Source organism: Chroicocephalus ridibundus, chromosome Z, assembly GCF_963924245.1.
Source record: "Chroicocephalus ridibundus chromosome Z, bChrRid1.1, whole genome shotgun sequence".
Classification (NCBI taxonomy): domain Eukaryota; kingdom Metazoa; phylum Chordata; class Aves; order Charadriiformes; family Laridae; genus Chroicocephalus; species Chroicocephalus ridibundus.
The window spans coordinates 8665753-8689023 of record NC_086316.1 but is presented as its reverse complement, the minus strand read 5'-3'; the positions used below and the strand labels follow the sequence as shown (position 1 = coordinate 8689023).

Here is a 23271-nt window from a genome sequence, read left to right as displayed (position 1 = left end):
CTGGTGAAGCCCCACCTCGAGTACTGTGTCCAGTTTTGGGCCCCTCACTACAAGAAAGACATTGAGGCTCTGCAGTGTGTCCAGAGAAGGGCAATGAAGCTGGTGACGGGTCTTGAGCACAAGTCTTATGAGGGAGCTGGGGTTCTCCTGCCTGTAGAAAAGGAGGCTGAGGGGAGACCTTGTGCTCTCTACAACTGCCTGAAAGGAGGTTGTAGAGAGGTGGGGGTTGGTCTCTTCTCCCAAGTAACAGGTGATAGGACAAGAGGAAACGGCCTCAAGTTGCACTGGGGGAGGTTTAGACTGGGTATTAGGAAAAATTACACTGAAAGGATTATTAAGCGTTGGAACAGGCTGCCCAGTTGAGTCACCATCCCTGGAGGTATTTAAAAGATGGGTAGACATGGTGTTTAGGGACATGGTTTAGTGGTGATTTTTGTCAGTGTTACATTGATTGTTGGACTTGATCTTAATGGCCCGTTCCAACCTAGGCAATTCTATGATTCTGTGACACCTAGTTTTTCAGGAAACAGCCAGGATGTGCCCATTTAGTAGGTATGCTGCGGCTTGGCATGGGTATGGTGAGCTTAGACAAGCTAATGTGCCTGTTTGTGTCACGGGCCTTTGCTCCCTTGCAGTAATGCTGGACCTTCTGGCACAGGTTTTACCTCCTGGCATGTGATGGGTTGAACTCCTGGCCTAAATCATGGAGCTCGGATGACTCTTAGTCTTCTGTCAGTGCAAGACCAAGAGAGCCTGCAGTGATCCAGCAGCTTCTCCCATGACACCGCTAGGAAAAAAAATTGCTGTCTCTCAGCAATTGGATTTAATTCTGAGTTTGTATGTCCCAGTCTCCCTGTAGTTAATGTTTCTAGCCCTTTCTGGCCCTGGAAAGGTTTATGCTTTTTTCGCCTGTGTCTCAGGTCAACCTCTTTTGTTATCTTTAGTCCAAATATGTTTGAAAGGTGTGATTACTGCTTTCTGTCAATGCAGAAATACTGCATACGTGGTATGTAATAGTGGGCTTGGAAGGGAAACTGCCACTCGTGGGCTGTGAGGTTATGGGCTTAGTTGCAGAGGGTGGATTTCCTGCTTAGTTATAATTTCCCTAGTAATACACTTAAAAACATCTGAGATTACCATATGAAATGTGGATGCAAGCTGCTAAAAGCACCCGTTTTGTGTTTATCTGCAAAGTGAAATGGTAGTGTGTTTATACATTGTTGCAGTTGCAAGTTACCTCTTTATATTTGGTCATACTTCTTGCATTCTCTCAAACAGAATACATCAATGATGAAACAGTATAAACTGATGAATTTTCTGTTTACAAAGTGTTAGAAGTGTGTATGCCAAAAGCCATCTAAGGAGCACTGCTTGAAATTACTGTATTCTGCACAAACCTAGGATGATGCTAGCTAGGTGTTGACAGTTAGTTTAGGAAAATCTTTTCAGTCTGGATTAACATTTCCAGGACGGTGTGGAGGAGATACTCTTCCATCGTCAGTGTGTAGGTCATAGGAAGTTTTGCCTCTCAGGGGTGAATAGCCAGTATCTGGCAAGAAGAGGGCTCTGAACTGTGGGAATGAGTATTTGCAGAGGAGATCTGGTTCAGACATAGGGTGGTAGCGTGTGGTATGATGGGAAAGTCTGTTAAGTGCTGGTTCAGTTCTCTGCCACAGAGGTAACTTCAAGCTGCCTTTTGGAGCCATGGTAGCTGCAGGTGTTTCTTTTCTAGCACAACAGCTGACTTGTTCACAGAATGCACTATTCCTCCTCCTCTTGTAGCTTTGATTGTTAGAAGAACTATTTTATAAACAAAACACGTAGATAGGTAAAATAGTTAGGGATTTTATGTATTGTAAATTAATTCTGCATTATCTTTATGAAATTCTTGGGTGCACTATTGTCTTTTGTAGAGGATGGCAAAGAGGAAAAGTAATTGAACTTCTTTGTTTAATTTATATTTCAGGCTTCCGAATTGGGCACAAAAAGGAGAACATCAACTGAAAGCAATGAACCTTGTGAAAAGAAAACCAAGGCACGACAAATTACTCTAGAAGACATCTGTAATCCACTGAAGACTCAGGATAAAAGTGAGCTGACTGTAAAGAAACCTTCAAGCATTTATACCCAATAAATAGTTTTTCATTGTCCAATGTAAAAATGTTAGTCAGCGGATACTTTAGGAAGCGTCTCTTGAATGCAAGATATATGTCTGAAGAGCCATTATGAGCATACTAGCTGTACTGTTAAAGCACCTTTCTGTGGCTCAGAAGCTAGGTATTTGAGCCTCACTCCAGAATTACTCTGCAAATCCCCTTCAGCTGACTCAGCTTTAACAGGTGATTTAGTCAGTGAGGTCCAGATGCCCAGGAAAAAATGCCGCAACTTCCCTTTGTGTATTGGTTTAACAGTTTACCTTTTAGACTAAGGCTGAAGCATGACTGACACCTGACAGCTCTGTGAGGTGTGGCCTGTGACTGGGATACCTAAAGGCTACAACAAAGTAAACAGTTCTAAGGCAGTGCTCTTAACTGTGAAATGACAGCCACTTAATTACATTGAAAATGCTTGTGCTCCATCTGGCTTTGAAACAAGAATTTAACAAATGACTGATGCTGGTAGAAAAACAAATCAGTGACTATAAAGTTCATTACACTTACACTTCATTGAGAATAATTAGCCTCAATAATTTTTTTAAAGAGGTAATTATATTCAGTTTTGTGGGTGTGATGGTTTGAAGTATCATTAAGACACCATCAGCTAGCAATACTGTCTGCTTAAAAACTGTACTGAAAAAATACCACTTGTCTTCCAATATTCTTGGCTAATTTTGTGGCTTTGCAGTTATCAGTCCAGAAAATAATTGTGCTTCTTTTACCGTATATGAAGAAGCATACAAGTAAGGAGTATTGATTTTCCAGGGAAGATAACCAAGCTGATTACATGCCCGATTCTTTCAGGCTGGCAGAAATACTGCAATGGGAAAGGAGAAAGAATGTAGGAAAGAGAGAGACAGAGCAAAATGATTGCATTCTCACTGATGTCATTCTAATAGATATTCTGCTTTAGAAAATAAGTTGCTAATATGTTTTTGTTATATATTTTTACTGAAGAAGAACCTCAGAAGTGTGAAAAGCCCCGTATATGTTTGCAAACTCTAGACAGACTGAGAGAATTCTGCAGTGATTCAGACCAGCAGTGTAAGAGAGTCCGGGAGGATAGTTTTCGGGAGAAAGAATCTGTGATTTTGGAAAAATGTCCCAGTATTATTGGGAGAAGTTCAGAATTGAAAAACCCTCTTCAGTCTTGGGACACTAGCCCAAAGGTTGCTCAGAAGGTACGTAGAGCTTTGGTCCAGTGCTGTGTGGATTACTTTCTATGATTTAAAAAAGCAAGCCCTGGCACAAGATTCCTTTTATGTTTTTTTGTGTTCTGTCATGAAATAGTGAAGCAGTACCCAATAGACCAGTGTTTGTGTACAGATGTTTTCCTGGAACTCTTTAGCATAGTGAACAGAATGCCTCTTACAGTTCTTCAGTGATGTCATTGAAAAAAGCAGTAATGAGAGAGCAGAAACACTGTTAGTTTTTCTTGTGATTGTGAATGAACCTATAATATCGTAATAACAGATGTTCAGTGTGGCCCTTTGGTCAGCTTTCTTTCCATTCTGTCCATTTTGATATGGGCTGTAAAATTCCTAACAGTCTTTCTTTGCAAAAATATGACTTAGAATTATTACTGAGATTTAGCTTAATCCAGTTGCTAATAAATCTAACTGCTAAAGATATCACAGTTTTTTTTTTTTTCATCTGCAGAAGGTATGGGTAGCTCCCATGAAAAATTATCATTATGGTACCTGTGGTGCAAGTTGATAAGAGTGTAGTCCTGCCTTGCTTTTCCTTTTATTGTGGGGCTAATTAACATCAGTTAACTGATTAGGTTTTGGGCTCACCTTGCTCAGTTTGAAGTATTCAGGTCCTGAAAGGTATCTCGTGGCTTACTGTGGTGGTGTTGCATTGGGGCTCAGCTGCTCTTTAATGAAGCTTTACATGTGGCTTTTTGAAGGAAGGAGATTGCATGAAAGGTTGTATAGGTGATTTGACCTTCCCTGTCTGAAGGTTATGACCTTAAACTGGGATATCTAATGGGTTGTGTGAACAAGAGATCAAAATAAGAATAGTGAAGCAGTCTGTGGCAAGAGATTTCTGTTGTGATAAAGGATTGAGATTATATAGGTGTGGTCAGTTGGAGAACACAGACAACTGATTTCTTCTCTCTCCCTCTTTTTCAAACGCTTGTCTGTCTGGAATGTCTTAATTTCTGACCCTTTGTCCATCTGGTTACATTGACACCAGATTCTCCCCCTGCTAGTTTAATCTGTAAATCATACTTCAGCATTTATCACAGATGTTTGAGAACCAATTCTAGGTGCAGAAACTGTAAAATGTGTTTTACGTATGTGTGTGCAACATGCATGGGGAGTATTTTTTCTTTTACCTTAGTGACTTTCTCTTTTGTAACACTGGAGACGGCATGCGCGTGGCTTAAGTTGCTGGTTAAAAATGTGTGTTACAGTAACTGCAGTAGAAGTGCATGTTTGGTGAGCCAAGGCATGTGCAATGCTCCCTCCACCAAGCTGTGGGCCTAAGATGGTTGTTTCCGCAGAATTCAGGTTTCTCGTTATCTTTGAACAGATATGTTTGTTAATCTTCCGTGTATCAGCTGGTGCAGTATTTCTGCCTTCCTATTCCAAAACTGGTTTCCAAAGCACCAACACTGGTGTGCTTTTTATAGCAGTATTGCTACTACATATTCATACACTTAGATGCTTGTCGTCAAACAGCACCTGGGTCTAGTCGATCACAGATTTAAGATTTTGACAGCTGTTAACTCTCCCTTCCTAGATCACAAGGAAGGTCAGCTTTAACCATGTGCAGAGAGACTGTGCGAGCAAGATGTATGCAAAGTAAAAGTAAAGAGCAATTATTTCTTACTTAATGTACTCAGTGCAGACTCATGACCTCCTTGTCAAAGCATTACTGTTATCTTTCTCTATGGGACACCTACTGAGTCTGTGCTGGCCTGGCAGTCAGGTGGGGAAGGGCTGGCCTGCCTTCCTTGGAATAGCTCAGCTTAGATGTTTGTGCCTTGCTTTTTTCTTAGAGTTATAACCTTTTTATATGAGTAATAGTCTTCTAAATTCTTTGAGCTACTAACTTACTACCATCCCAAGAGTTCAACTTCCATGTGTGCTTTTACTTTCTTTTATGACCTTATTCCACATGCTTTGTCACAACAATTTTCTCTGTAAAATGAGTTGAGATCATACTGCTGGGCTGGTACAGACCTTGGATCGAAGACTGCTGAATACTTGGGCTGAGGATTTTACAGTAGAGACATCTAAGCTCGTGGGGCTTAGTTGTCTGAGTTCTAGGCATGGTACAGCTTGTGCTGGGCCATGTTGTCTGCTTGTCAAATGGGTCATCCCTTGATTGTGTACAATGCTGAGAATTTTGCAATTCACAGTTAACAATACAGCTAAGTGTTCTTTTTTTTCCCCATTGTTTCCTGACTGCATTCTTTGTACCCAAAAGTACACGACCCAAAGTATATGATTTGTACTATATCTGTGTATCTTCTGAGTTACCATTGCTTCTAAACAGGCTGTTGACTTTATTCCTTGTAGCCTAGATGGGACAGTTAGTTAGGTTTATTTGGAGATACAGAAACTCTCAGCATAACCTGATCAATTGTGTTTTGTATAGTTATAGGCTTTAAAAACTTGTGGAGGGTTTTCTCTTTGTATTTTTTTTTAAAACCAATTTTATCAGTACTTGATATTGTACACTTTGCTGTAAGTGAAGCGTACTTTATCAGTGTTGGTTACTGCACTTCTGAAAGACTGAATCCATCACCCTTCTTACAATATGGAACAAAACAAAGCTGTAGAGCTGAAGTTGCTTGGCTAGCATAGGCTGTGTAATGTCATTGTAAGTGATAAACGGCATAGAGTGTGGGCTCAAAGCCTTAACTGTTAAGGGGTTTAGAAACTAATATAGATTTTCTGCGTTTAAGAATAAATTATTTTGGGAGGTTTGCTGAGCTTATGTAGGAAGGGCAGGCTGGAGAAGAAATATGGTTTTAGTGCTTGAGATGGTGAACTGAGACTCATTGAATTGGTTTATTTCTTGATTTACTGTGGATTTTTGGAACTTCATTAATCTCTTTGCACTGCAGTTTCTCATCTGTAAATTGGAGTGGTAATTCACCCTTATTTTTATATCTGGCCAGTTTAGACTGCTTAGTCTTTGCAGCCTGTGTATCTCTTGATCTGTGTTTTGGGAGCTCATGATACAATAGGGATCTGATTTCAGCTAGATGTCTAAGGACTGCTGCAAAGCAAGTGGAGTAATTGATGCAAAATCTTTGCCTTTCGTGACTTTTTAATTCCTTTTAATTCCAAATAAACTATATTCTGTATATCCTACTTTAATAGTTTTGCTAAGTTTTGGGGGCTATTTATTGCAAGAACAGTCTTTAGCTCTCTGGTCAATGTGAGTCAAGGTCTGCAGGAGAGATTGATTTATTTGATGATTCCTGACTATTCTTTTTCATCTTTTATTTACAGGAGGAGTTACGCTGTGATCTTAGTCAGTTTTCTGCATCTCTTAAGTCTTATGAAAATACTCAAAATACTTCAGATACAAATCTTAATAAGAGAACGAAAAGCATTTACACTCCACTAGAACTTCAATTCATAGAACTGAAGAAACAGTATAAAGATGCTGTTTTGTGTGTGGAATGTGGATACAAATATCGCTTCTTTGGAGACGATGCAGAGGTAATTTTTGCCAGGGTTATGGAAAGGTGCTTGCATTAGTTAGTGTTGTACTAGGTCTATGGCCACTTCCAGAACGAAGGATTTTCAGGGTCATAATATCTTGTGTTTTTTAGAATACTTGAAATCAAGATGAAAAATCTCTGCAGGCTTAAACTCAAGGACACCAATTACGCATACACATTTTAACAAGATACTGTTTAATATTTTGTAATCATATGGTAGTGCTTGCTATCCTGCATATTGACAACTTCAGATGAGGTCCAAGAATAATTACATGTCAGAGTTAAAGCTGAAACACTTCTAGAATTGAATTCTCTTTCATGGCCCAAAACTCTACTAGGAGTACTTCAGTTTGTAAGATAGTGGAGCATATGGAGAGGAGAAAGACTTGAAGGTGTTGGTTGATGAGAAGCCCAGCATGAGCCGGCAATGTGAGCTCGCAGCCCAGAAAGCCAACTGCATCCTGGGCTGCATCAAAAGAAGCGTGGCCAGCAGGGTGAGGGAGGTGAATCTGCCCCTCTGCTGTGCTCTCGTGAGACCCCACCTGGAGTACCATGTCCAGCTCTGGAGTCCCCAGCCTAAGAAGGACATGGTCCAGAGAAGGGCCATGAAGATGATCAGGGGGCTGAAACACCTCTCCTATGATAACAGGCTATGTTGGGGTTGTTCAGCCTGGAGAAGAGAAGGCTCCGGGGACACCTTACAGCAGCTTTCAAGTATCTGAAGGGGGCCTACAAGAAAGCTGGAGAGGGACTTTTTACAAGGGCATGTAGTGACAAAGACGAGGAGTAATGGCTTCAAAATGGAAGAGGTTAGATTTAGATTTGGTAGCAGGAAGGAATTCTTCACTAGGAGGGTGGTGAGACACCGGAACAGGTTGCCCAGAGAAGTTGTGGAGGTCCCATCTGTGGAACTGTTCAAGGCCAGGTTGGATGGGGCTTTGAGCAGCCTGGTCTAGTGGAAGGTGTCACTGCCCAAGGCAGGGGGCTTGGAACTCGATAATCTTTAAAGTCCCTTCAAACCCAAACCATTCTATGAAGTGGTGTAGAAGTAGATGAATATAGCCAGTATAGCCTTGGATGCACGTTCAGATGCGGCACCTACATGTGCCAGATCTGTAGGAATTGCAAATTACTTTGCAACAAGTGTAATTTTAAAGTGACGGTTCATAAATGGTTCATAATGAGTTTTTCTGTCCCAAAATCATTGCTACCAATTTAACCTTTGATCTGTGCTATTTCCACACTTGAGACCAGTGAGAAACTTTGCTTCGTTACTGGGAATTAATTTTCCTGATCAAATTTGTACTGTATAATTTGTCTACTGAGTTGCTGCATTCACAGTCCAGAAATAGAAATATACTATCCAGGTGTACAATTCAGTGTTTGACTGCAGTTCCTGCTTAAGATCACTTTCCCTAGTTATGAACACCTACGGTTTTGCCAAGGAACATAAAAGCAAATACAAATCGTACATTATAATATCCTATTTTAACAAGTGTTGTTATTCTTTTTCTATGAAGTATTTAGTTTCCACTGCTATTTGATATTGAGTTTTCAGTATTTTAATTGATTAGTTAGCTTAATTCCACTTTTATAACCACAGTTAAAATAACTTAATTCTTGCTGCATAGTTACTGTTGTGAAAATGATTTGACCCTTTGTTGAGCTGTGTTGCAGAATCCGTGTGTGCTGTGTAGGTGGTTTACCTCACAGTGGTAAAGATCAAGGTGCAGTCTGACATGTGAAGCCTGTGATACTGAAGCCCCTGTTTGTGACAACATGCTGGGACAGGAGGGTGGAGGGGCTCGGCTCTCTGGGCTTTTTCTGTCATTTTCCTTGTGACACTGGACTCTTAATTGTAGTTGTGCATCAGCGTTGTCATAGAGATGAGCTCCCATATTGCATTTTGAACTATCGTCTGACTCTTCTTCTTGTACTTTGCAGATTGCAGCTAAAGAACTGAACATTTATTGTCATCAGGATCATAACTTTATGACTGCTAGTATACCGACTCACAGACTGTTTGTCCATGTGCGGCGACTTGTAGCAAAAGGATATAAGGTTATCCCTGACTTTTATGAAATGATGTTAAGTACAGAATAGCACTGAAAAAACTTGCACTAACTGGACTAGAGTCTTATTTGAACTGAGAGGTGGAAAACTCATTATCGCCTGTTTTTGTAGTTAAAATGGCTAACGTTCCTTTGTTTCAATTTCTCTATTCTGTTGAGTGTCATGAAATTTAAGTAGATGCAAGCTTCCTCTGTTTTACAGAATCTTCATGTTTTCTAGAACATTTCTAGAACAATAATTTCTCTCAGTTTTTTATCAAGCCTTTGCATTTCATAAAGAGAAATTTAAATATCTGCTCTCTCTTAGATTCTTCCTTGCGTCCTTGTTTTTCTTATCCTAGCCCATTTTTTTTTCTCATTTCCTTTCTATCGTTGATGCCTGTAATTCTGTAGCTTTGTGTTGATACCTCTTTTTTTTTTCTAGTCATGAGAAAAGGACTTGTTGAATTTAAATTGATTGCAGCAACTGTTCTCTGGAAAATGGTGAACTCCACCTTCATTGCTTCAAAATAGGACAAGAAGCACAGGGACAGAAGTTGAGAGGGCAGTTAGAAGTGGATAGAGTATAAGAAAAAGCAGTGCCTTATAGTCTCATTAGTAGGATTGATGATAGCCTCTGCCCTTCTTGTTCAGCTTTAATGATGCACTTGCTGTTTGCACATCTTAAAAGATCACCAAATTTATAAAATAAAAAACCCCACATTTATTATCAGAGCTAACTTTGTTTCTTGTCTGTGTGCCTGCAGGTTGGAGTAATAAAACAAATGGAAACTGCAGCACTGAAGGCTGCTGGAGAAAATAAAAGCTCTCTCTTCAGCCGGAAACTGACTGCTCTCTACACAAAGTCTACGCTTATTGGAGAAGATATCCTTTTCAAATAGAGAAATCCTTGGTTTCACTCTGATCTTTGGTGTATGAGAGGCCATACTTCTAGTATTATCACCCAGGTGGAACATGATTACCTAGCGGCTGACATAAGAGTGGCAGCAGGAAACTAAGTCCCTTTAATTTTATGTTGTGGTAAAACATGGTGCTGGCTTTATAAAGAATTTAATCTCTTCAGGGCTTTAGGTTTGCTATGAAACAGCAGAGCTTGTGTTTATTGTAGTTGTTTTCTGAAGTCAGAGGGCAGACTTCCCAAGTCTACAGTGTTCTGTAGGTCTGGTCTTCAACTTGGTATTTCACCAGATTGAGAATGGATAGCATTAGTGATTCAGGAGGGTGTGAAGGAAGAAGGGTTGACTGTTTGGTGTCAACAGTTCACTTTAAATGACAAGAAGGTGATTAAATCAATGGACTGTTAAAAATCTAGATAGGTAATTAACTCCTGTCTGTTGTAACAAAGACAATGCAAAAATGAGACAGAAACAGCTTTTAACCAGTGAAGTAATTTTCTTAATATCTTTCCTTCTGGTTTTTGTTTTCCTATCTCCTGCCTTATCTACCTCATGTTTTTTACTTTAATTTCTCAAACTACTTACTATACAGCAAGAACTAAAAAGATTATTAGATTAATACCTGTGAGGTTGCACTTAAGGAGTAAATCAGGGAAGCAGGTAACACAGTCCTGCGATTTTTTTTTTTTATTTTTTTTTTTTAAAACTTCAAGTGTACTTACAGACTCTCCTGTAATGGTTGGCAAACTGGATGAAAGCAGACTCTGCAGTATGACCCAACCTGGTGGATAGATATGCAGCAAGTTTTCAGTGCACCTAACCTAGTGCTGCTGCTAAGATAGACTTTTGTTTAACTGCTTTTCAGCTGCTGCATACCTAGTGCATTTAGTTTTTTCTGTTACGTGTGTGTGGTTTGTGGATATGAACTCAAAATGACAAGTGGAGTAGCCCATGTGCAGAATCAGCTCCAGGTTTAATTTTTGGTATAGCTGCTCTTGCTTGCATGGGGAGACCCACAGCCATAGTCAAAAATAGCCTTTGCATGAGCTGCTGAAATCTGTGCATTGTGTAACTGCCTGTCTTGTGAAGACAACCGCTAACTTCGGTCCTTGTGCTGACAGTCATCTGAAGTTCATTCAAGTCATAGTAGGTGTCAAACTAATAAAAGTCAAATAAACCTTTAGTCGGGAAGGCCCAACACAAAACCGAGTTGAGGACTTCTTAGGTGTAAAAGAACTTATGAATAATCCACCAAAATCTGTGTACAGTTTTTTTTTTAACATTTGTTACATGTGAACCCTTTGCTGAAGCTAGATGATTCTGTAGATGTTGAAGAGGTAACAACAGATGTCCCTGACAACTACCTTCTCTGTATCTGTGAAAATGGAGAAAACTTAAAAGACAGGAAGAAAGGTGACATTGTTATAGGCATTATGGTAAGTTAGTTTCACAGGGAAATCAGTATTTTAGGGTTCGTGTGTGGTTTTTTGTGGTGGTGTTTTGTTGGGTTTTTTTGAGAGGTGGCTGTATATCTCCTTAAATTCATGGTTGTTCTGTCTTTTTTGTCTTGTTGTTTGTTTGTTTGTTTGTTTGTTTTTTTAACAAGTTGCAGTTTAGGTAAGATATCATCTCTGTATGAACTGTGATGGCTTTATATTGAAAGCTACAAAAAAGGTCTGGAGTTGATAGTTAAATATTCCTGATACTGTTTTTGCTGCCATATCACTTGGAAACATAGCTGTGTTTTAACCAAATACAGGGAAATCATTAGTTCAGATGCTTTTATAATTTTGAAGTTTAAACATTTTTAGGGTCAATATTTTAAAACTTGTGAGTACTTTTTTCCTCTACAAACTACTACGCTTTACACTTCAGATTTGTATTCTCTTTTATGGTGAAGATTAAAACCAGGATTGTTTAACTGGCAAAACACAGTGATAACTGAAGCCCAGTCTGCTGGTAATTCATTAATTTAAAAGCATCCTGATTGTCCTTGTATTTGAGTGTCACACTGCAGCTGGGAGAGAACAACAAAAGCATGTGCTAGGATGATAGTTACTTTCCAGGCTGAATTGCATATACCTTTCATAGAATTCCGATTATATAGATTGGCCTAGTAATAAGAGTTGAACAGTGATGGGCAGATGATAACAAGAGCATACTTACATTTTTAAGGTACTGTTATAATTTACGAAGATAAAATTGTGGTAGTCTTTTGAAGTTATTACCATATCATAGATTTGAAAAACATAATTGTATTTCTTGATCTGCGACTTTGACTAAGCCTATGGGTGCTATATAATTTCATGCTATACACCATAAATTTTCTTTCTTCTTAACAATTTGAGTCACTAAAGCACTCCTGTTAAATTTAAATATTCAATGCTTTTTTTTTTTTTTTATTAACAGGCAATCCAACCAACTACTGGAGAAGTAATTTTTGACAGTTTTCGGGACTGTGCATCTCGCTTAGAATTAGAGAGTCGGGTTTTGCGCCTGCAGCCAGTTGAAATAATACTTCCATCTAGCTTGTCAGATCAATCTGAAAAGCTCATCAACAGTATAACCTCCATGAGGTATGTTCTATAGAGATTTTGTTGACTGTGGTGTTTTTTGGTTTGGTGGTATTTTGTTTTTTGTTTGGTTGGTTTTTTTAATTACAGCATAGCTATTGATAGAATTTAGATCCAGAAGCAAGCATGGATGTGTAGTTCTGTAAAGGCCCACTTCAGAACGGCTGTAGTTTACTGCTGGATTGAAAACTCCCCAAATCCCACTAAGTTCTGGGACCTCGTTCTTAAACCGTATTTAGACTGAAATTCATGGCTTCTGTATCAGGCCTATGAAAGATTTGTGTGCCTAAACATTTGTTTTCATTTAGATGGCCCTGCTCCCATGCTCCCAATCATGTGATCTATTGGATTTATTTCAGAGCTCATGCACTTATCTTTGGGATCTGAAAGTAGTGTTATGTGGCTGTTTTTCTTGTTTGTTATAGTCTTAAGATCTCTAAAGGCATTAAACTTTTTTTCTATTAATGTAGATAGGTATAGAAAACCTTTACAACTGGTATTTCATGCTGTTTGTCCTGTGACACTGTCTTGAACTTGGATACAGACTTGGAAGTATTGTGTCTGATCATCTGTGTGTATTTTGATTGCTCTGTGTATTTCAAGAGTAAATTTATTGCATGTTTTCTATGTCAGTTTTAGTGTGGAATAAAGACAGAATAGGATGTAATTTGTAGGATGATAGGTGAAGGATAAAGCAATCCTCTGAACATATGTGGTGAACTTGCAAAATCTTGCAGATGCAATTTTTGTGAGAAAACATCAGTTTTTGACTTTTTCTTTTTTTAAACCATGCAGCTCTGTGCTGTAGAGAGCTAGCTTAGAGCTCAGCAATTCCTTTCTGAATGAACTAGTCAGAAAGGGTAATATTTTTCTTTTATGTGTTAACAAAACTGGAGCTAAAGAAAGCCAAAGGAAAATGAATGTATTACAATCAGCAAAATTTGTACTGGGGGGAAGATACAAATGTCTTCCCCCTACCCCCTATATTGTATCCCCACACAACCTCCCATATTGTAAAGACAGACAAGAGCATCACAGTGGGATGGTAGCCACCTGACAGACAGTCAGCCCTGTACCTTGACTGCCTCACTTAAACTCTGCCCGAGTCATTATCTCATAGCTTCCTCTAATGCTCCAGACAGCTGAGCTGCTTAATCATTCTGCTCCTTGGGCATTCCTTTCCCCACCGGCCAGTGTAATCCTTCTTCATCCCCTTTTATTAAATAAATTTAAAAAATTAAAAAAAGAAAAAGTTGACACGAAGTGGTGGGCTGGCAGACATCTCATCAGGAAAAGCTGATTTTGTGGCACATTATAGGAACTTGCACAGATGTTGCTGTACTCAGCTATCAGGCTTTCAAGGGCATATGTATATGAGAGGCAAGACTGAGAGGAGTGACTGAAAACATCTGATTTGGCGTTAGGGGTCTTAAGAAAATGTGTCTTGTGAAAGTGGTGTATTCATCGTTCAGTGGTGTTGTGATGCTTATGCTTGTAGTGAAGTGTGCTCTTGTCCTACCAGACTTGTGTTCCCTCAGCTTTTGTATGGACTGCAAAGGCATAAGGATTTGAAAAGGTCAACTCTTAACTAGATGTACTAAGCGAGTAATATCAATATATTTCCTTGCAGTAAAATGGCTTGTTAAGATTTGGGCAGATAAAATACCAGATTGGGAAGTAAAACTTTTTCTGGTTGCCAACAGATTTACATTTTTGCCATGTTAATCACAGAATGGTTCAGGTTGAAAGGGACCTTAGAGATTGCCTAGTTCCACCCCCCTGCCCTGGGCAGGGACACCTCCCACTAGACCAGGCTGCTCAAAGCCCCATCCAGCCTGGCCTTGAACACCTCCAGGGATGGGACAGCCACAGCTTCTCTGGGCAACCTGTTCCAGTGCCTCACCACCCTCACAGGGAAGAATTTCTTCCTAATATCCAATCTAAATCTACCCTCTTTCAGTTTGAGGCTTTCTCTTTTGTAAATCAATTCGATAGGAGTATGCCCAAAATATTTCTAAATATACTGTGATGAAGGTGAACAATTCTTGGTTTTGTTTGCTTGTTTTGTTTTGTTTTGTTTGTATTGCTGGTATTGTGCACAGACAGTTTTGTGGAAGCCAGAGTAAGGTAAAATGATGGTGTAAACCAACAAAGCAGGTGCATTTTTTCAGAAACATGTATGTGCATTATGATAATTTTGACGCAGGTTTGAGAGAGCAATTGTATTTTTATTTTTCTCTTTTTTCCTGGTTGTACACTGCTGTGAACGTTAGTAAGTAACTTCTCATTTGTATTAAGAAAAGAAAATACCAGATATTAATTTTTAGGTTTTTTCCCCATTTCTGGTAATTTATTAGGCTGCTCTCCAGCCTAAATGTCCTTAACTGCATAGGAGCATTACTTCAGTACACTTTAGTAGCCTTATTTCAAAACCAATTCTTCATGGATTTTCTCTTATCAAAGATTTAACCACTAGAGGGCCCTGAAGTATTTAATATTAATTTAAGTGGTTCCAAGTTGCTGCTTTCTTCTGCTTTTAACTAGGCTCCAGTTTTTATATAATTGCTTTTATACAGACAGTAATTTTATTTTAATGCATATTGAGTGGTCCAAAGTATTCAGTTTTGGTTATTGTCTGTTACCTGATAATTTCATTTTTTTCCGCTCTTCTCTAATAACTCCTGGTTAGAATCATCTGTTAGCTGGGAAAGGTTTTGTTTCTATGATTTTTTTTTGAAGACTTTTCTGACTAAAACAATGGGAACTAGGATCTTGAGTTTCAAGACTGCTTCTTGTCTCTATGTGTGTTTATAATGCAGCGGAAAACCGATGCATTTATAAAAATAGGATACAGAAGGGAGAGAAAAATAGTCCCAGGAGTTGTACAGCTTGGAGTGGTTAGGAGCAGAGAATAGAAAGATCTTTCTGCTCACTGCATGCCCATGTCATGTAAGAATTCCACCAGGGCTTGTCTAGGTAACTCGGGGTGATTTGATTATGGATTTGCATAGTAGAACTTCGCGCTGAGTGACCAAGGAGATCTGCCAAGGTCTCCTCCAGCACAAAGGCTGTGCTGATGCCCATTAAAAAAAATTAAACTATTTAGTCCAGATAAACCACTGCAGCTTTATGAGAGCAGATATAATCCGGTTCAATGCATGGTTATACTGACAGAGTTGAAAGTATCTGTATGCTTTCCTTCAATTTCTGTCGTTTTTTTTTAAATACACAAAGACCAAATGTGAATATTATATACTGGTGTACATGTCTCTTTGCCTTTATTCTACAGAAATAAAACATATATAATGTATGTATTTCCTCATTATGGAATGCTGTGCTTCCCTCTTCCTGTTCTCTTCTCGTTGCCACCACAGTTATGTCCAGGCTCAGCTATGCCGTTCACACTATTTACTGGTGGTTCTATTTTAGTATTGTGTACATTTTCACAGCCAAATCTACATCAAAGGAACACCCATCACACAAGGAAAAAACAGCTGAGTGGCAGGGTGCTGCTGTTCTAAATTTGTTTTTATCAGAAACAAGAGCCAAATAAGTCACCGGAAAGGTTTTAGTGTTTTAATATGGTTGGCAATCACCAAGAGCGACTACTTAAGCCTAAGGAGTACTTCATTATGGTAGAAATTATTTCAGTGGATTAATGTAAAATAGTTGTAAAGAGTTTTGGGTCAGGAATGAAAGTGCAGATAAAATACACAATGTCTTCACTTTTTAAGTTTTATGCAGTACAGTGATAGTGAAAGTCTTGCTCATCCTGCAGATCAGTGGAGAAATTAGCTTTACACTAGATGTTTCACTGTTTTTATGTGGCTGTAAACAGGGTCTCTCAATAGGAAGAACGAAGCAAATTTTACAGTAAGTTAATAAATGATGGAAGCAGCAGTAGAGCTGTTTAAGAACTAAGAGCAGCAGTTTGAGCTGTGCCCAAGAAAGCAGTGTGCAGTGTAAGTGGGAGTTTTGGTCCTGGTTTTGAAGTTCTCCATGCCTAAGTAAGGCATGGACATTAATGAAGTGAGCAGTAAGCAAAGTACTGTAATGAGATTATTTAGCTGTTTGATTTTTTCATACAGTGGAGTTTTAATTCAGTTAGTACAAAGCCAGTTTAGTTAAATTCCATACTTGGGGCGAGGGGGGAAATCTGAGCCTTAATCAATAGGTATTTTACCACTGATTTCAATGAAGTTAGTTGCATCCATGTTTTTGTAAAGAATTTTGCTTAACCATTTGGATTAAACTGTGGTGTTTACCAACCTGAGTAAATTTAAAAAAACAGTTTTAACTTGTGCTGTAGATTCATGTTACAAGTTACTAGCTTTCCCCTTTGGTAATTTAAAACTCATGGAAGTAAATGTATTGAAATGTGTGTCGTGGTTTCTTGTTTGTTTGCTTTTAGCATGTTGCTGTTTTGGGTGGTAAATGAAATGCTCTTAATGGCACACATTGTCCATAAAAATTAAATAGAAAGTACTATTCAAGGACAGATTTAATGACTAGAAAGTACTATTCAAGGACAGTGAACTAGAGGTCAGCTTTGGTGGAGAGCTTTCCTTGAAAAGCAAAGTGTAAGTTAAAGTAGGTTACGGAAACTGGTTCAGAACAAACTGTTCTGGTGGGTACTGTTCTGTTCCGTTAGCAACATCTGTTTGCAAGCGCAGGCCTGGCTGGAGGAAAATCTTTTAACACTTTTAGTTTCCTTCTTTCTAGAAAACCAAGAAAACATTCTTGCCTTCAAAAAGATATGTATATTTTTACAGGAAAACACTGTGTTTTATACTCCAAGCTTTTCCTGGTCAAGGGTCAATATCCATCCTACTTAACATATTGGCTGCTTTAAAAGTTGGTCTGTACTGGTGTTCCTGAAATCGGTTTTGAGGCTCCTTTCCCTTTTGGTTCTTCTTACTCTTCTCATATGACCCTTTTTGGTTTCCTTGAAAAATGTGGTACTTCTATCCAGTGCATCTTAAGAGTGCCCCGGTGCTCCTCTTTACATTTTTTTTCCATTAACTCTCTTTTATGTGAACACTGGTAATGTTTTATTCTGTAGCATTCTTTGACACCATGTAAAAACACGCTGATCACAAGTACTTCACATTCAACTCCAAAGCATCGTTTCACCCAAGTCTGTCTTGGGGTTTTTTTACGTGTCTTGCCTGATGTCCAGCCAGCAATCTAAAATCAGGATGATAGAGTAACTAAACTCTTATCTGTGCCCACAGATTTTTCACTTTAGTCTGTTTGAAGAGCATAGTGTCTTCCTATTAGCTTGGGCCTATAATCTGGGAGGCAGTTTTGACACAACCTCTGCTGTGTGCTGTTTTGTTTAGGCTGTAGCTAGCTCTGCTGCTTGGTCCTCTGTAATATGTTTAAGATTTTTCCCTTCTAATTATGTCATTCAGATTTCTGTTTTTCCTTGAGTACTGCAACATTGTCTTTGGCTTGGAGCTTGCTCCCTGGAATTGCCTTCCCTCTCAAATCCATTGAGAACTAAAATCATCCTCCTTGCTCACTGGTATGATCAAATTACTCCCAGGCCGAATGCCAACTAGCTGATCCTCCATCATTACATGCAATGCAGGCTTTTTTTCTTTGTGTGTAAGGACCTCTGTAAATAATGTCTGCTTACACTAAGTCAGTGCAGTGCTGATACCCCCTCTGTTTTAGCAGCGAGTTTTGTCTTTAACTTCATATCCGGTGTGGTCTCTCAGTTACGTGCATTGCTCAACAGGTGTGCTACTCTAGTTTCAGTTCTGTCGAGATCTCTTACTAGCCCAAAGCATTAGATGTGATGTAGCTGATGGTGATATTTCATATAGAATCATAGAATACTGGCTGGAAGCGACCTGAAGGATCATCTGGTCCAACCTTTCTTGGCAAAAGCATGGTCTAGACAAGATGGCCCAGCACCCTGTCCAGCTGAATGTTAAAAGTGGCCAATGCTGGGGAAACCAACCACTTCCCTGGGGAGATTATTCCAATGGCTGATGTTCTCATTGTGAAAAATATTTTGACTGATGGTTGGTTGTTTCTTGTCATCCTGCCCCCTGACTGTAGTTCATCAGAAATCAAGAATAGATGTGTTGTGGCCCTTTTGCTTCAGTCTGTGTGGTGCTCTAGTAGAATATAGCAGTGTTCGTTGAAATGGGAATTAAAACTGTCTTTTTAAGTGAACTTGTGAAGTGTATAGGAGTGAGCTATAGCCAATATATTACATGCACTGGTCAATAGTGCTATTCGTTGCTAATTGGTCTTAAGGATAGAGTTACAGATTTATGTTATCAGTCAAGGAGTAGAAACTCAGCCGTAATGAACCCAGTCAGTTACTGTAAATGAATATAAAATGCTTTTAATTTTGTGGATCTTTATATGTGGCTGATGGTTGCTGAGTTGAGAGGGTGCTTTCATATAGTTAATGTTGAGTTTTTAAAAGGGGGAGCAGTTACATGCATGTATTTATGTAGCTCAACTCATAAGGTTTGTAGGTGAGCAAGGACAGGAAGGCTTGTAGTGGCAAAAACAAGACACCAAATGGTTACAGTGAGAGTAAAGAGCAAATGAAATCGCTGAACAGAGCAGTGAAAAGTATCTAAAGGGTCGTTAAACATAAAAAAATAGGGGTTTTGTGGTTTGTATAGCTTGTAATATTCCCATGGACTTTTAAGTGAAAGGCAAGCTGTGACAATCATCTTGAGAATGTTTTGTATAAATGGAAGCTACAAGCAGTTGAATATGTAGCAGGAAAAATGGAAGTTAAGTACAAAACCAGCATGTGAGCTATTTTCTGTAAATACAAAAAACAAATGCATCACTGAACAGATATTTACTGACTAAAGAGGCTTTTTGCACTGCTAATAATCCAATTCATGGCCCGGGTAACTCAGCTGTATGGAGAGCTGCTTGAGGAATATTGGATATGTCATAGCTCACTTGTTTTGAATAGACAGGGGAAAACCACCCACAACAGTATTATCAAATCATGTAATAACCTGAAAGAATTGTTGGGCAGGTTTTTTTCGATTTAATCTTGTTGCAGTCATGAAACATTCTGTTTTCAACACTGTCGTTCATTGTTGTCTTCTATGGCATTGCAGGTGAGGGAAGTGTAGGGATTAAATCTCTTTTGACAAATTGCTTATGTGTAAAGTCTACTTCTTCACTATTGCCTACTTTACTGCCCTTCTCAGTTTGGGACACAACACGGGCATATGGCATCCTTGAGATAAAATTACTGTCCATTATGCATGTAGAGTTGTCATTAGAAAAACGTGGGAAGGCAGTTGCAAAGCACTGTGTCCAAATGCAGTACAGAGGACTCTCTTAACCTGGGTGATATATTAGATTAAAAATGTTAGCATTGCTTGTTACAGTAGCAGCTGGTCTTTGCAGGCCTTGACCATCCCATGTGTTTTTGTGAATTCCTCCAGGCAAAAGCGAAGATGTGTGCCCTGAGAAGCTTCCCCAACAGTTTGTACCTGGTTCAAAGGTACATTATTTTTCATGTGATTCCAAGCAGCATGGAAAACATGCTGTGTTCAGGAGCTATATCTGTGGCATTTTTTTCACTGCTTAGTAATATTCATGGCTTTGGCTTTTTTTTCCCCCCAGTATGTGACCCAGAAATTATTAAATGAAGAATAATTAAATTGATCATGATGTTTGTGCAATTTCTTACTATCAAAACAATAACTTTTTAATTAGAAAAAAACCCACCTTATTGAAAGAAGCAGGAAAATTAAAACTTTAAAGAACTTGCTTTCATGTTTTGGCATATAATTGAATGATTATTTTAGGATAGATCAGAAAATGCAGGAGCTTACATGTAAGTAATTCTACTTTTTGTTGTCCTCTCTGGTTGTTATGATGTTACTTGATTATTTCTCTCGGTATATATTTATATACTGTTGACTTTTCGTAGCAGCTGTTGATGTTTTTTAGCCAGGGAAGGATGCTGAAGCTCACAATTAAAAACCCAGATGGGATCCTGGAGCTCTACACCTCTGTCCTCCAGGAGGTGGCACCACCATGCTGGAGCGCTGCTGGTCCTAGGGACAGAAGTGATGAAAGCAACAGATTAGTAATAACTAATTTTCCCTAGATATCTGTGAAGAAAATAATTGTGGTGCATTAGGTGACTTGATAGAGAATGGTAATAAATTCCCAAATTCCATAATCCTAATTTGAAGGAGGAATTCTTATTTACATTTGATTTTTTTTTTTATTTTAACTGGAGATAGAGGTTATTGCTCTGATAAAAAAAAATACCAGATTACCCGAATGGCATTGTTATTCTGATTTGATTTGTATTATTAATTTAATTTCTAGATTTCAGATAATGCAATTGTCATTCAAAGAAGCGAACATTTACTAATGGATGTTTGCTTTGCTGATAAGCTAGTTCAGATGTTATACGTATTGGAGATTTTCATGATAGAGCAGGTGGTTATATGTGACATGCTTGGGTAAATTGGAGGGTTGTTGTCAGTATAGCAACTGCATACTGTACGAGGTGACAGGAGGGAAGGCATGCACACATGCTTAAAACTGGAAGTTTTCTTACCTGTATTAGTACAGATATAAATGACTTGGCAAAAGTGTTCAATGTCCCAGTAGCTAACTGTACAGATACTAGGGAGTGCTCATGTCTTTATGGTAAACCACTGACTTGTTCCTGTGGTTTGAGGTGACCAGAACAAGAGGTAATCCAAACCTCAAACACAACTGGCAGCTCTGTTTGGACTGAAAGTGAGTTTTGAGTGAAAGTAAAATCCTTTCTGAAGGATGCAGTTACATCAGTACTTTGCCATTGCAACTCCATACTCCATACAGGCTGTCCTGCATGTTGGCTGGTCCATGGTAACTTCCAGCGTGCGTCCTCTGTGTTTTAAACGTGAAGGTAACTTGTCTATTTTCATTGAGAGGTAATCTAACTGGATTTTTGCTAAGTGTAAATGCAAGTGTACAGTTTGATCTGTTGTGGGGGACCCAACATACTATGAAGCATCATATGTATTTCTGATGCCAGATTGCTCTTACAACCGGAACATCAGTTGCATGTTTTGCTTTGTTCCAAGTATCAGTGAAAATGTTGCAGTAACCTGCAGCTAGAGTGCCCGTATTCAAATGGAGAACGATTGTTAAGCTATTAAAGCTAGCGTGCAAATTTTTACATTTTTTTTTAATAGCCTACGAATGTTTGCTGGTATATTTTTTTTTTAAGTCCTAAAATATATATTTAAATAATGACTTCCTTTCTGTAATTTATTCTTCTTTGAAGTTGACTTGGAACATAAATCTTTGCCTGTGAAACGGTGGCATCATGGACACCTTGGATGCGCTAATTTCTCAGACATCACTTCTTCACACTTTCCCTGCCCTCATTGTTAGTGCTACTAGTTAGAAATTCAGCAATTTTAATGAAAACAATGTAGTGATGTGAGACAAGTATGGAAGGGAGAAAGACTGAAACTGTCTGCACGTTTGACATGCAGATAGCTGTGGCACTAGAGTGAGGGGAGGAATAATTCTCTTGTAATGCTGTTCCCAACCCATCCTGAGTTAGGAAAGAGAGAAAGGCCATGAATATATTTATTTTTCACAAAACCAGAATGTATTAATTTTCTTAATTTTGAAGAAAATGAAACTGAAATGGGGTTTTATGTGCCATCGATCTACTGAACTGAGAAAGGGAACAAGCTTTATCTTTCAGGCTATCTTTAACAGTTTAATTTTGTGCTTGACTGGCTTACAACATTTCTCTCTTTTAACAGATGTTCTTTTTGATGTATGGTACAGGTAAGAGGCTTTCAGTAAATTAGAGTTGTGAAGGGTGTACACATGGACCCTTCCTCTGAGAATTTGGAATAGTAAAAAAGATGTTAGAAATTTGTACTTAAGTTTGCTTCTAAATTTACATGGATATTTTCTGAGTTCTTAATAAAGAATTTGAAATCATTGCTACAGTGATTAACTCTTCCAGTATAAAGCTTAGTAATGCAGTATTTTTAACGTAAAAATGCTTCATATATATATATTTGCTTTTCATTTATGTGAAAGAATCTTTCTGCAGAGGCAGATGGATGTACTTACAAACAATTTCTAGGAAACTTGCTTTAATCTATTCCTCTTCCTCTTTTATGTTGTACCTGTCTCTCTTGCTTCTTGTCAAGTGGAAGATAACCTCCCTCCTTTCATTCTGCCTGTTCTTTTACAACTGTACTGCCTGCTTTCTTGAGTCTTAGTCACCTCTTCATGTCTCTGCCCTTTTGATTCCTGTATCTAGGGTGCCCTTGTCCCCGTCTCCAGCAAGATTTCAGACACTCCTTGCAACAGACTGCTTGGCACTGTTATTTTCATCTACATATCCCTATACAAAGTCATGGCTAACAGGGACATTAAGATGGAGGGAGAAGCAGCAACTCCCCAGGTACCATCCTACGGAGGATAAAAGTCAGATCCTTCTACGTTTCTTCATCTTTCGCATATACTGGTGAAGTGCAGGGTTCTGAGAAGGAAGGATAACTTTCCTGGACAGCTTCACCATTTTTTTTTTTTTTTTTTTTGTACTTCACACCATCTCACTGCATGTCTTGTACTGCTTTTGGGCGATGCATTTCCCTTTTAACTAAATGCCCCTTGTTAGGGCTTGAGGAAGAACCATAACAACGTTGTGAAGAGCAAGGTGGTATTCATAAAATCACAGAATAGATTAGGTTAGAAAGGACATTTGGAAGTCAGCTAGTCCAATGCCTAGCAATAAGCAGGGACATCATCAACTAGATCAGGTTGCTCAGAGCCCCGTCCAACCTGACCTTGAATGTTTCCAGGGATGGGGCATCTACCTCCTCTCTGGGCAACCAGTTCCAATGTTTCAGC

The 23271-nt window shown here is 38.8% G+C and overlaps 1 protein-coding gene across 3 annotated transcripts in view; it reads left to right on the top strand.

Moving 5' to 3' along the window:
• The window catches only part of MSH3 (mutS homolog 3), a 118122-nt gene that overhangs the window by 399 nt on the left and 94452 nt on the right, over positions 1-23271 (top strand). For 2 of the 3 annotated variants that reach the window (XM_063319657.1, XM_063319658.1), the window contains exons 2-8: positions 1967-2090; positions 3114-3337; positions 6629-6841; positions 8788-8904; positions 9662-9781; positions 11104-11247; positions 12221-12387. In XM_063319657.1, the coding sequence (XP_063175727.1) occupies positions 1967-2090; positions 3114-3337; positions 6629-6841; positions 8788-8904; positions 9662-9781; positions 11104-11247; positions 12221-12387 (1109 nt within the window). The remainder of the gene's footprint in view (positions 1-1966; positions 2091-3113; positions 3338-6628; positions 6842-8787; positions 8905-9661; positions 9782-11103; positions 11248-12220; positions 12388-23271) is intronic. The other variant, XM_063319656.1, reaches the window with a different exon arrangement.